Genomic DNA, 15281 nt, shown 5'->3' on the forward strand with positions numbered 1-15281 from the left:
GAAAAACAATTTAAATGAGCTTCCTTACGTCTGAAATAAAGTCACTCATAATTTTTCACGAACGATTTGCTGCTTTCAAATATCAAGAACAGTAATAGTCGTTTAAAATGACTGTTAATTAAAACCGTTATTGACAAGCAATTTGAATAAGTATCTTTTAGTTACAAATAAAATTACTCACCAAATTTTACAGTCTAAAGATGAATTAACGTAAAATTATCACAATCAACGTTGAATTTATAATTAAAAATGTAATTAATCTTGTAATAATAAGTTTTGAAACGAACTTGGTAAAAGAACATCCGAAATCTTACGCGCGGCATGTTAATACTAGAACTATTACGCTAGTCAAATTCAATATCTTCCGAAGTTCACAATAAATTTACAACAGTACAATTTTTACAAATTTGAATGATTTTTTATAAAGTAAATTTTTATAAGTAAGTTGTAATAAAAGTTGTATTACTTTAATACAAGCTTGCTTTAATATAAGCTTATATTTACTACTTTAAGGACCATGCATAATATTGCACACAAAATGCAATGTTTAAAGTTGCGCAAACACAACATTATTACAAAACGTAAATAAAGCAAGTTATCGTTTTGTCAAGTTATAAAAAATGTACTAAAAAAGAAATCTACGAAAAAGATAATTTGAGGAAATTAAAGTACTTTATATCTCCACCATAAAAAATAGTTTTTGATAGAAACATAAAATATTCTAATTTCTACATATATTTTTTTTATAATTATAGAATTTTGTGTGTCTTTGATTCGTATAGTAATTCTGTAGATTATCTATAGATATCTATTATTCAAATACATCTTTTGTATCTTAATAAAGTAATCTATAAGTATACACGTTTTTCACTGTATGTAATTGGTTAACTTTTATACAATATTTCACTGTTTTTAATAACAGACTTGTCAATAGGTTAATCGTCGGTAACAAATTTGAATCTACAAAATAAAACTAGGAACGGTGGAACTAGAAAACGGTCGGTAAGTATCGTTGTTGCGTATAACACGCGAGGATGGCCGAAGCACATGTATATATAGATGTCAGGTTACGATTAAAGCAGAAACGACGCATCGTATTTAGTAGGCTGCCAGCCGTAGACCAGGATTGGTGTTGTGCCTTTTAGTACCAGATAGGAAATGTGATCTATTTCATAAAGAGATGGCAACGATAGCTTTCTGCCTTTAATTCGTGAAAGAGCAGAAGCTTTTGCCTTAAGACAGGAATACGTTCTATGTTAGTCGTGAAAATCTGGGCATGGTGTGTTACACGAGAAGATTATCGATATAAGAAAATGTCGCTGCTGCTGCTGACAACAGTACGTTCAGCCAAAAGAAATTCACTGACAAATAGGTGAAAATGGAAGATGAAGCGGATATTAGAGAACAGCTATTTCATAATACAGTACGGGAGAATATTGTAAGTAAAAATCATAGATGTTTTTAGCCATATTAAGCCCCTTGTTTATTGACCTCCCATCAAAATGGAGGGTTCTTGAAGTTTCTTGGGACGTTCCTGCAAATAGGAAATCGCCACGTTCCCCGCGATTAAATTCAATATTTCTTTCGATAACCAATATTTTAACGTACGAAAGTAAAATTAGAAATGATATAATAAATTCTAACCTTTCGTCTTCCCATCTGAATAAAACTCTCTTTTTATATTTTATAATTGTACATCTTGTAAAGCATAAAAAGAGAGAAAGAAAATCAGGATAAATACAATGTAATATTAATATTAAAATTCATTTTTTGTTTAGTTTGAGAAAAGAAATAGAAATTGAATATATATGTTGGTATTAATGTAATTTTATCAAATATTTCTAAGAATAAAGTAATGAATTGATGTATTACGTTGATGTTTGTAACTTGTTTTTTTATATCGAAATTTAAAGCAATTCGCTTAAATACACGAAAGTATAAAGGAGGAAACAAAATCAAAGAAATTAGTCACGTATACATACGGTACACATACATCACCTATATTTTAGCTGATAGGAGACTTCTGTTGTAAGAAAGAAAAATAACTGTAAGACCTCACTATTTAATTAATATCTCTAATATCCAAAAATTTTTTTAAAAATATTACTACATACGCATGTTTATTGTGTTGGTATTAAGATTACTATGTATATTTGCATAAAAGTGATGTTTTCTTTTGTCATATTTAGTTTCTAATAGCTTTTTTTAGTAACACTCATTAATCACGCAAGTATCATTTTTCTAATGCGTTTTGTGCATCAGTTTGCATTTTACAAGGACTTTGGCATGTTTGTTTATCAATTTTTCCATGAAAAATTAAAGTTGTACAGCTGCCAAGATGATTCCGTAAATCCGTTAATAAATTGCAGTTGTAGACTTTTCTAACGGATTAAGATAAACATCTAAGGACATTACGTGCTCATTGTCACGACAAGAATCACAAAGTATCTTATTTGCTGACGAAAATACTAGAGGAAATTTTTGATGAGTATATCATGTGTTTTATATGAAATATACATATTTATACTACAAACTTTATTAGCGTTGTAACGAGATTCTATTATCATGATTACATTCGTAAAACATAAAACATATATATTATATAAACATATATATAGGCATATATTTCGTAGAAATTACAAATGTATTTAAACATATAATATTATGATAATAAGCCTCAATACTTAACACTTATTTTAACATTTATTGCATATACTTAAGTACAGTAACTTCTATATTTTCAGGTTGGTTTCAAATTTGATTAATATAATAAAATTATGGCAATTGTGTCTCATTAGAACGCTAATACAATTGTAAAATGTTTTATATAACACACACGATATATACATGAAAGTTTTCTATGTACATATGTACTTTCTAAATACTTTCGTCAGTCATTATATGTGCATACATTGTACCGAAAGGTTTCGTCTATGGCTATGTATAGATGTTGCACGGACTATCCCTAGTATGTCCGCCGTCTGCCCTTGACTCTATACTCTTTGTTTAATACGCATAATTGGATGATCATCTCCAGTCAATGCACGGAGGAATGTTGTGGAAATACATTCTTCGCGATAAATTCTTTCTCTATACTTTCCCGCCGAGTCGTTGACCACGCATTATTTCTGATCTCTGACCGGTTTTTCCTTCCACCTTGGCTGATAAAAAAAAGCGGTTTCCAACCGACTGTGCAGCTTCTTCAACTGCTTCAACCATCACGTTTGTCCCATTTGAACATAGTTGCACGATCTACTTGCAAACCATTCGATACTTTCTAGGATACTAGGATACTTCCATTAATGTGCCATTGATTGAGTCACTTGCTCATTTCAGTTAAATATATAAGCATCCTTGGCGTTCTTGATAAGATATTCGAAAAACTCCATTAAGTCTAATATAGAGCTTTTTTTCTATTTTAACACTTGGAAAATATATAATATGATCTAATATAAAAATTACAATTTTAATATTATTTATGGTTGCAAGCATTTTTAGTGATACTTGAAAAGATATTAATGTATATTCTCTATTTAATCCGAATGTATAATCTATCTATTCTAATCTATATTTTAGTAAATGATATAATTTAATTTAAACAAATACTTTGCTCCACTTATCTTTAACTTAAAATGAAAATACTAACTAAATATTTATTAAATAGAATCTTTTATTTAGTAAATTTTAACAAGTAAGAAATTTAATACTTTCGTTTATATTTTTTTAAATATAATTTAATTTAGGAAGAATCTTTCCTTTCTATTTATCTTTTCATATCTTTTCTTATTTGTTATAAGTACATAGTGCACAGCAATAGAGGGCTCACTAATGGAGGTCAATATCTTATTTGCTAACTGTACAGGTTGTAAATTTGGGACATTCTTGAAAGTATTATGTTTTGCTATTTCTACATTCGTCGTTTCTACTAAAAGATAAATAACTGTGACAAAAAGGATCGCCTTAATGGCTAGCACACCATACATAGAAACTCCTTTTCTGTTAAAAATGTCGACTATGTTTTTGGTCTATAAGAAGCTAACAATATATTGCATCGAAGACACGTATATTACCGTTCTAAAACGATATAATTTTATCTTTCTTTGTTATGTTTTATTTCAAGCTGATATATTATCATATTTGTTTGACGTACTTATGTTACTTTTGATGTTAAGGAATAAAATCTTTAGATCTGTTTCATTTATCAGTGAGCATTTTCGAACTAATGCAATAGCATTAGCAATAGCGAATGCAATAGCGAAAAATTGAACTGCCAAACTCTATTTGAATTGTTAAGTAATTGAAACGTATCAAGCTAATTTATATCTGCTACTATATTTTCCCTTTGATTATATTATTGTCATTATGTAGTGTCGTGTTTATTTTATAAGGGCAACTTTTTAAAAATGTACATCCTCATCGTGCATTCCATTTTTACGCTCCCTCTCTCTCTCTCCCTCTCTCTTTCTCTTTCTCTTTCATGGATATTGAACTTAAGATGCCGTTAGCTGCGACGTCGTTAATAAATATTGATAACTCAAGAAAACTATCAATCGCACAAGTTATCGTTATTACCGAGTGCTGACCGATAATATGTATGAAAATTACTTATCGAGTACATTGGTGTTTCTAAATTAAATTCAAATAAGATTTCACAAATATTGAAATGTTTCTTGTTTGAACTATTACTATTCTCAGCTTTCGAATAAACTCTGCCAACTGAGAAGCTTAGGTACAGCATTAATCAAAATAATTATAATCATGCATTTCCATTTTCTCCTTTCTTAAATTAAATATGTTATGCAGTTTTCTTTTCATTTTTTTATGTTCTGTTAAATGCTGTTTGGCTTAAATGTGAAATGTGAATACGAAGTTATATCATTCTTTTTTCACCGTGTAAATAACTTTTAGATGAAAACATCAAACTATATTTGTTTGTTGCGCTCATAGCTGTAATTTTGAACTAATTTTGCTCAATTTTGTTTACTATCGTATATTCTAGCGGACACGCATGTATATAATGCTGCGAATATATAAAAACGAAACATAAAAGACAAAAATAAGAGCTGGTACATAAATGTAAAAATAAATACATAGACGTAAATGAGAAAACGGTTTTATTCTTAGAAAAGGTCAATGTACCATAGGTATATACATACTATGTATTAGCGATTATTTTCTGGCCCGTTTGACTTTCAACGTAATCCTCGCTTGATTATGAGCATCGTGGTACTTGATAACCTAAAACAATATATCGGTAAATCAGTCAACAGTACCTAACTTAACATTACACTTGATAGGTTAGTATAAAAATAGTTTGAAATTTATTTTTATTTATGCGATCTTCGTTGAAATAATTGGAGTTTATTTCTGTTCACGGATAACATATGTTTTCGAAAACAGGGCAAATTTTCAATAAAATAACATAGTCAACGTGAAATATATTAATTTACTTATAATATTATGGTTAAGTAATAAATAGTAATAGTTTAATTTTCTAAGTATAATGAGTATTTTGAACATTTCCTATATTAATTATCTGTACATTTAAACTTCCCATAGATACATAAATATCAGTTCAAGTGATCAAGGGTATCCTCTCTAATACCCTCATCAATTTAAGCGGAGTATTTAAACATTTTTATCGATAAATTAATGGTCGATAACTTATCGATATACAATCGACGTTGGTTAATAAGAACCCTGATATCGATTCGGCATTACTCCTATAACAGCGTGTACACTGTTCATGTATTGTTTAAAAGGAAACGTTATCCACTTATTACATAACACCAGGGGGGAAAGGAGAGAATGGAAAATTAATGCTAGCGTGCTCAATAACCAAGAGGGACACGCGGAAGCGTATTATACCGGAAGTTCCGGCTAATGTACTGGTCTGTCCCTCAAAATTCGCAAAACGACCAGTTTATATCTCTACTACTATTTGTATTGCAATAAAATTACTGCGATCTTAGGCGGTAGCAATTTGCTAAATATTTGTATGTAGAACGGCGACAGCTGGTATGTTGTATATATCATTTGGATAATTCGAATGGTAGAACAGTTTTAGGCGAATAACGTTCAAATTCAGTTCTTGATTGAAACTTTTATCGATCCATGATCTTTCTTACAAAATTCTATCGACTTATGGATTATTTCTTCCTACGACCTATAAATTCCTATTTGTACGAAAGTATTACGTAACTATGAAGGGTAATAGATCTTTCGACGTTCGTAAAATACAATCTAACATTGACGTCATCGAATGTGTCCAACTCATCATTTCGTCACGGTTACACTTGTAAAGCTACAGCTGATCTCGGTATTTATTTTTAACTTTGAACGTTCTATAGCTGATTTCCACATCATTTTATCATGTCAGGAGACAATAATTTTTTCTTATATAAATGTAATTCTTACTCTATCATATCGTGCATCGAGTATTATCTCATCTGTAAATGATCGATTTTGTAATCCATGTTTAAGATCATAAGACCCATTGTCTCTGTTGAATACAATGTGAAACATAACGCGTGATAAAACACCGTCGAAGTGCATGAATGTCTATTAGAATATGAAGAAAAATATGATGAAACAGGTGTAACATTGTAACGTGGTTGAAGGTCATTTTTTCTTTATAATATTCATACTTGCACTTGTGTATTAATTTCTTTGATCAATTTCCTCTTTCTGGCACGCCAATACGGCGTTTATCACAACAGTGGCTATTATTTACTACATATTGTGCATTATTTTATGCGCTATATGTCTGGACTAAATCTGACATTCTAAAAGCGTAATTTTACATATGTATGCATAATTATTAATCTTATCTACTGTTACATCGGTAACTCTATACACAAACCAGGCTCCACATCGCGGGCAAGATTTTTTTTTTTTATTTGGAAGAATTTTACAATCAATTCTCATTGAGAATTATAAGTAAATTATTCTGGCGTGCTACTATAACGCGTATAATAAGTGATTATTGTATGTTTGATTCTAGCTAAATCTAATGTTTAAATCTAGAGGGTAATGTCTTTTTAGCCTGCGGATCTGATCCGTCGTGTCAAGTAATTGAGTAACTAGTGGATTTTGGTGGTTGTTAATTCTTATGTTATATCTTTTACTGAATTTGGATATTTCTTCTTTAACTGTAGGTGTCTTAAGATCGCAAAGGTTACCGCGTACCCTCAATAACCTCGAGGACCCACCATAAGGTTAAACTTTAAATTTATTGTTCCTGTAAGTTTTAACGGTTTATGGATGGTCCTTGGAACAGTCCTTAGGTTTATTGCACGTTCTTACAAATTACGGAGAAAGCAGGTAGTTGCCCAACGGGAAAACCGAATATTTGGCTAACGGAAAAGCTGGTTTTTCTCATAAACAATGTTACCTACGAACCACGTTGGTAAAAGGCTTCCTCTTATCTACATTTATTAACGTGGGCTATAATAAATTTTTTTTTATTTAGTTGTTCACATTCACAATTTGTCCGATTTGGACATTTGGTAGAATTTTTTGGCTGTTTGATTATCATGTGGGTGGCTACCCCCAGTGGGGTACCATCTTCGTGTTTGTTAGGTTATATCTTTTATGAGATCTCTTGGGTGTTTCCTTTTTAGTCTTCTTTCTATGCTTGATGTGTTGATCGTTTTCTCTGCCAGCCGGTCCGGGTGCGTTGCTATTCTTTCTCTGTACCTTCTTGCACATCTGTGAATCTCCTCCTTGACCGTTGGTATTCCCAGGTTTTTCCGAATGTCCTCGTTTCTAACGTACCATGGGGCGTTTACTATTGTTCTAAGAATTTTAGCTTGCATTGTCTCTATTTTGCTTATATGGCTCATTGTTGCTGTTCCCCATAGTTGTATTCCGTACGTCCAGATTGGTTTTATGATCGTTTTGTATATTTTTAATTTATTTTCTATACTTAGTTTGGATTTTCGACTTGTTAGCAAATGCATTTGTCTCCTTGCTGTCTGTATTTTGTCTGTTATTGATTTGATATGCTGTTTCCATGTGAGTATCTATGATGTATGAGTGTGTATCTATGTGGAGTCCTAGGTATTTGACTTGTCTTGCTTGTATTATGTGCATGCCGTTAAGAAAGATGTTTGGTGGCATCTGTTTTCGCAGTGTGAATGTAATATGGTTGCATTTATTGGGGTTTGCTTTAATTTGTTTAACTTGTAGCCACTTTTCTATTTTTCTGATATGTTCTTGTAGTAATGTGACTGCTGTTACAGGGTTAGTGTGCCTGACTAGTACCGCTGTGTGGTCCGCGAATGTCAGTATTTTGCTATTGGTAGTTGTTGGTATGTTAGCCGTGTATAGTGTGTATTGGTCCTAAGACGCTTCCTTGCGGAACCCCTGCCTTGATATCTTTGACTTCGGAGTATGTGTCCTTGATTTTTATTACGAAGGTTCTGCTGCTTAAGTAGGATTTTATTAATTGGTATATTTGCTCCGGGAATTGTTTCCTGATTGTTTGTAGTAGGCTTTCGTGGTTTATTTTGTCAAATGCTTTCTCTATGTCCATAAAGAAGGCTGTACAGTATTGTTTGTTTTCCAGTGCTAGTATTATTTCGTTGACTAGTCTGTGCATTTGCTCTATAGTGGAGTGTTTGTTTCTAAATCCGAATTGATGATCCAGTATTAATTTTTCCTTCTCTATTATTGGTTTTATGCGGTCGTAAATTATTTTCTCTAGTAATTTAGAGAACACAGAAAGTAATGATATTGGTCTGTATGATGTAGTTTGATGTGGGTCTTTGCCTAGTTTAGGTAACATTATGATTTGTGCCAGTTTCCATAGTTTAGGAAAGTATTGAATTCTTAGTATTGCGTTAAATATTATTGTGGTTTGTCTTATCGCTATTTTTTGTTTTCTCGATTATGTTTCTAATTCCTTGTGCTGTTGTTTTAGGTGTAGTGTTTGTCAGTTGATGTACTAGTGATTAGCGCATCCTCATCCGCATGACTATTGTGGTTGCTGTTATTGATATTATGTGGTGTAAATGTGTTGCATAGGTGGTTGGAAAATTCTTCAGCTTGCTCTTCGTTGCTTCTTACCCATGTGTTATCTGCTCTTCTGATTGCTGGGGCCAGTTTTATTGTCTTCTTTATTTTCTTTTTGTGGCTTTCCATAGGGAGTAGTTGTAGTTTTCGTGTGCAGATAGTGACTCTATGAACTTTGTGAACTCGTTGTTGTTGTGTTCTTTTATTTTGCTTTTTATTTCCTTTGCAAGTTTGTTTAGGTGTTTTTTGTTTTCTTTCGTTCTATGTTTTTGCCATTTTGCTTTCGCTTTTCTTCTTTCTCTAATTTTTTCGAGGATGTCTGGCGGAATTATTTTTGTTTGTCTATTGGTTATATTAACCAATTGGCATCGTTCGTTACCCTCACTTTTCCTAATGAAAAGTGTGAACAACGAATCCGCGCTCTTAGTTCAAAGGGCACACCCACATCGAGCTTTCATCCGTAATAATACGGGAACACCTCGGCACTGAAACTACAAATTCTCATCAGTCGCGTAAACTGTGCTTATTTAATAAAGTTCGATAGAAAAGAAACGTAAAGTTGAGTTACTGCTCAACCTTCTTGTCTTTAAAACCTAAGCCTTAATTTTACGTGACAACAGCATCGTTACCGAACTTCACTGATTTTACATTTTTAAATCGGTCAACATCTTTTTACTAGTTGCCAAGTCGCTAAATCGCTCAACACATCTCTCTCTCGGTTCACATCTTACTTGCGATTTATACCTCTCGCGATACTGTAACTCACTATTTGCAAGTCACTCCTATTACGATTAACATCGTGGTCTTGCTAGTAACTATTCGAGTTAAACTCAGTGTTATAGTTATTCAATCGCCTCTGTTATCCTAACCGAAATAGAAGATCGATCAGTTCGTGGCGTCGATTATCTAATTGTAACGGGAATTTACGACTCCCGTCGACGCGAACAGTCGAACATTTACAATCTTTTTAAGTAATCATTTAATCCCTAATTGGCACGATTTCTTAATTTTACAGTAGTGATACCATGGGCACCTTAATGAAATTTTAATTACTTTAGATTACACTTTATTGTAATTATTTTTTAAAAGTAGAAACAGGCAGATTTAACTAATGGAACATTACGCCATACAAATAAAACTGATTTTGAAATATTGTTTTTAATCTTTCCCGCGTATTATTCCCATATATTTTCGTCATAATACCAATTACGTGTTAATTATTCACACACACAATTATTTACACCTTATCTAACACCATGACAAATGTAAAATATCGGGATATTATACATATTTAGTGATCCCTGAAGAATTGAGACTAAAGTTGGAATAGAAATTAAATGTTTATATAAAACTATGCTGGAATTGAAATTAAATATTCATACGGAAGTATAATGTATCCTTATCGAATCGGAACTATAATTTATGTCACGACGTGATAACAATGTCTAAATATCAAAGGTTTAAAGTTTGTAGAAACTTGAACAATAGTTGAGAAGAGTTTAGTCAAGTCGAATGTCGTCATTAATATTTCACAGTTCGATCGACCACGATTCTTAAATAACACGTAGCGCCGGTTTCCATGGTCGTTACCAAAGTGATTCCGTGTACACTGGAAAATTGATTCACATCGTTACGCCACATGAGTTGCACACAAATGCAATGTTCATTCAAAGATACGCATGAAAGAATTTTTGAGTTAGTATACTACTTTTCTTTTGAGATAATTCAGTTCAATGTAAACCGTGTATTTTGTATACGGTGAATAAATACACTGAATAACGTGTTATAATAATTATTATCATAATGATGTAATGTCGAGTGTTTTTATATCGTTTAATCTGTTAAGATGTGGCCATCTTGTTATGATAATCATACAGAAGATAGTTCTGCAGAATTTATCAAATTAATTGCTCTTTTATATTTGAACATTTTCTGTATCAAAGACAGAGTCACGTGATATACCGTTTACTAAGGACGACTTTCTATATGTATGTACATATATTGATAAATCGATGAGATCATTTTTATTATTTAGAAAATAGAAGAATACAACGAATTCAATACAATCTGAATATAGTTAAGAATATAATAAGTTCAGAGAAATCATACTCGTATGTTAATTAATTTTGCTTAACGTATAAAAATGTAAAGACAAGACATTCTATGGCTGTTTCAGATATTCTTCCTTCTGTTCTTAGTCCTATACGTCTCAAGCTACGCGTTAATCGCGAAATTTCGACGAAGAGACCGCGAAGATTATTTTTCCGTGGATGAAGATGAAGCGACGGTCTACAAGATCAGTCTTTGGTTATGTACCGTTGCCCTGGCGGTTTCCGTTGGAGCAACCTTGCTGCTTCCGGTTTCAATTGCAAGCAACGAAGTGCTGATTTTGTACCCGAACAGCTATTATGTCAAGTGGCTCAATAGTTCACTTATTCAAGGTATATGAGTCAGTTATAAAAATTAAACTTCTTGTTTCATTTAATTAATTTTTCAAACATTCGGAAAACATAGAGGGAATTTCTTTTTTTTTTTTTAATATTTCAACATTGCACAATATTACAAATTAATGTTGTACAGAAATACAGGATAATCATCTAATGTTAATGAGCAATATTTATAATATCAATATATTTATTTATATATATTTTTTATTGACTGTACTTGTATATTATTATTATTATAATTGATTATGTTCATATTGTATGATTGTTTTATACTTTTCTTAAATATTACGTGTATTTTGTTTTTTTAATATTTAAATATCTAAAAAAAGAAACACTCATCGTTTTTTATATAAAATAATTGTAATTGGGTTTTATTTAACAATTAGGTCTATGGAATCTTGTGTTTCTCTTTTCAAATTTATCTCTCTTCGTATTTTTACCGTTCGCATACTTGTTCACGGAGTCAGAAGGATTTGTTGGCTACAAAAAGGTAAGATAAAAAAATTAATCTTGATATACCGAATACTTTTTAAAAATATAATTTTTCCATTACAGGGCGTAATGGCTCGAGTTTATGAAACTGTGACAGTCCTTTGCCTATTAGGAACACTTGTGTTAGGAATGACATATGTTCTATCAGCACTCATAGATCATAAAAAATCAAGTCTTCATACGTTGCTCAGTAAGTACAAAATTTTTTAAGTCATAGATATACAAAAATTACCATCAACTTAACTTTCCAGATTTATCGAGTTACTATTTACCTTTTCTTTATTCTTGCGTCTCTTTTGTTGGAGTTGTTATGTTATTGCGTAAGTATGACCAAATAATTACATATATATATATATCATTATTACATATATCAAAGTAATACAATAGTAAAAGTATAATTTGCAGTATGTACACCAATGGGATTTGTACGATTATTCGGAGTAGTTGGTTCGTTTCTCGTAAAACCGCAGTTCCTAAAGAATTTAGATGAAGAATTCTTCGCGTACAGGCTAGAGGAAGATTGTATTCGTAGAAGGTCAGGTATCGGTTTCTACTGCCATCATCCGCAAATTCATGTACACGTCTATAATCATTTCATAAAAACTTTATTATATACACAGACTGCAACACGCGAAAGCAACCGGAAAATCATACGTTTCGCCAGTGCCTATGTCAATACCAACTTGTGGTTTAGTGCTCGAAGATGACGAGTTTCTTAATGTAAATCCGAGCTTGATGTGCTTAAGGAACGGTGCTCTCCAGCGAGGATTGGCTCAGCGTTTAGAAGATATTCAGAAACGTAGAAGTATTCTGGATCAGCAAAGGCGAACCTGGTGGGTTCGAAGGACTTTGTTATACCCTTTGGCAATGCTGGCGTTACTTATACTTTCCACTGCTACAGCTTTGCTAGCAGTTCAAAATACCTTAGAATTGCTTATTGGTATTAAAGCACTACCTTTGAGTACAAGGGTTAGTATATAAATTAGATATAAATTAAAATAAGCGAACTTAGTTTATTGAATTGCTTTTTAAGAAAAATTGACACATTTAATAAATGTTTAGCAATTCACTCTGGGGATCAGCTCGTTGTCGAAACTAGGTCCCATTGGAGCAACAATTGAAGTAGCAGTAATTTTGTATCTAGCTGCTACGAGCGCAATAGGTTTATATACACTTCCTGGTGTAAAGAGCTTTCGACCACGACTTCATTCCATGCCACTTACTCACCTTATCGCAAATTGCGGTCTTCTTCTTGTACTGAGTTCAGCGTTGCCATTGTTATCTCGAATATTAGGTAAATATACCCCCCATTTAATAAATGAAAACCACACCGGAAAAATATAACTCAGTTAATTAGTTTACATATAATTAATCTCATTAACACTTTTTTAATATTTAAGAAAGTGACAAAAGTATATATTTAATCGTAAAAATTATTTTCTTTTAAAAGATGAGAAATGTGACTTATTGTGTTTTTCACCTCCGGCCTTCAAATAGGAACGAGCCCAAATAAATAAGTTTATTATTAATTTTGTACTGGTTTTCTACTGTTCTTGTATCTTTTATTTCAGGTATGACAAACTTTGATCTGCTCGGCGATTTCGGTCGTATCGAATGGCTTGGTAACTTTGAACTAGTACTGTTCTATAATTTAATCTTCGCTACGGCTGCGATTGGTTGTCTAGTGACAAAGTTTACAGCGACCGTTCGCAAAGAGATTTATGCCAGATTAAGGAGTAGCTTGATAGGAATCTTTAAGAGTGAAGGTAAGAAAAGTTCTTTAGGGATGTTTTCTACAAAAGAAGATTAGACTGACTTACGTTGTAAGCAGAAAAAAAGCAAATATTCTATGTTAAAAAAAAAGCAAGCGAAATGGAACTTAACGACGAATAATTATGTTCACATAATATTAATCATATAAATGTGTAAAGTGATTGGACCGTGTGTATGTGTGCATCTGTGTATAAGTATATTTAGAATTGCATAATCGTGGAACACTGTCTTAATTTTGATGGCACGTGATGCTCTGTAGGATATGTTTAGAAAATTTAATTGGATGATATTAGAGCGGCGGGCCAATTACACACGTTGAGTATGTTCGTCACATGTATGTGTATGTGTACGTGTACGTATAGTTACTTTAATTATTTATATGATCACTATTTTAATAATTATTTACCGAAAGTACATATACATACCAATCTTATACATAAGTGAGTTTGCCTAGAATGTAAACTCAATGTAAAGACAACGCAGTATTGTGATAAAGACACGCATGTGTGGGTGTTCGGCGAATAAAAAAATTCTCAATATAGAATTTTTTACTATTTTACTATTTCTGCGAATGAAAGAAAAGCGTTAAGATTCGTTTTCCTAAATAATGGTTATTGTTTGAATGTGTATCTACTTCAAGACACGAATGCGTTAGTTAAGCATAAATGAACGTTATGAATACATTTTTAGAAATTTAAATGATAAGTTCTCATTCTTCAAATAGAAAAATGCCGTATATACAGGCCATTAAACGTGCCTAATCGATCGATATAACCGGATAATACGTATAAGAAATACAATCACGCGTATATTGTACTGTGTTGTGATAGTCCTGATTTCACAATCGCGTTTGAATGCATTTTATCGATTTATATTTGTCAAGTGACTTGCATAGTCACGAGGTTGTTAAAAATTTACGAATTTAAATACATTTGTAACGAATGTAATAATATGCATTTTAAGATACACACGAACTGCATGGATGATAATATGCAGAATATCTTAAAATGTTATCATCTTGACTGATTTGTCCATTAGTTCATTACTGAAATCTAGTGCTTTAAAAAGGAAGTAAATTATTTATTTAATTTAAAATGAAAATGAACCCATTCTTATCTCTTGATTGCGTTTAACATTTAATATGCGAAAGAAACAATACCTTACAACAATATTATGTGATATATATCTTGTCAAAGAGACAATACAATATCATTAAGAAACAGAAAACAGTTAGGATATACTCGCTGACGAATTATTAACACATTTAATCAGAACAGCATCTCAGGATATAAAATACTGCTTAATACTTGTTAATATATTGCCACATATATTGTGGATTTGTTTATAAGATTGGAATTCTCGATTTGAGGATTCTTTGTATACATTAATAGCTACGTAAATAAAAAAAAAACGAAGGAGGAAACTTTAACATACTTCAGATACAAGAGAATATTTCTTTTATTTTTTTGAATATGAAGGATAAAAAACTGAAGTTTGAATTCCTAGTACATCATTATTCTTAAGAAGCATGCACATAACACTCGTGAAGTATAA

The 15281-nt window shown here is 31.8% G+C and overlaps 1 protein-coding gene across 1 annotated transcript; it reads left to right on the plus strand.

Annotated features, from left to right (window-relative positions):
• Positions 1 to 1060: 1060 nt before the first annotated feature.
• On the plus strand, positions 1061 to 15160 carry lili (LMBR1-like protein lilipod). Its single transcript, XM_069129068.1, has 9 exons — positions 1061 to 1438; positions 11192 to 11456; positions 11849 to 11952; positions 12018 to 12144; positions 12206 to 12274; positions 12360 to 12489; positions 12575 to 12923; positions 13017 to 13248; positions 13526 to 15160. Exons 1-9 carry the CDS (start codon positions 1379 to 1381, stop codon positions 13762 to 13764), a joined length of 1575 nt encoding a protein of 524 aa, XP_068985169.1. The 5' UTR covers positions 1061 to 1378; the 3' UTR covers positions 13765 to 15160.
• Positions 15161 to 15281: the final 121 nt, after the last annotated feature.

This window comes from Bombus flavifrons, chromosome 15, assembly GCF_040668555.2.
Source record: "Bombus flavifrons isolate JBK064 chromosome 15, iyBomFlav1_principal, whole genome shotgun sequence".
In the NCBI taxonomy this organism is placed as follows: Eukaryota; Metazoa; Arthropoda; class Insecta; order Hymenoptera; family Apidae; genus Bombus; species Bombus flavifrons.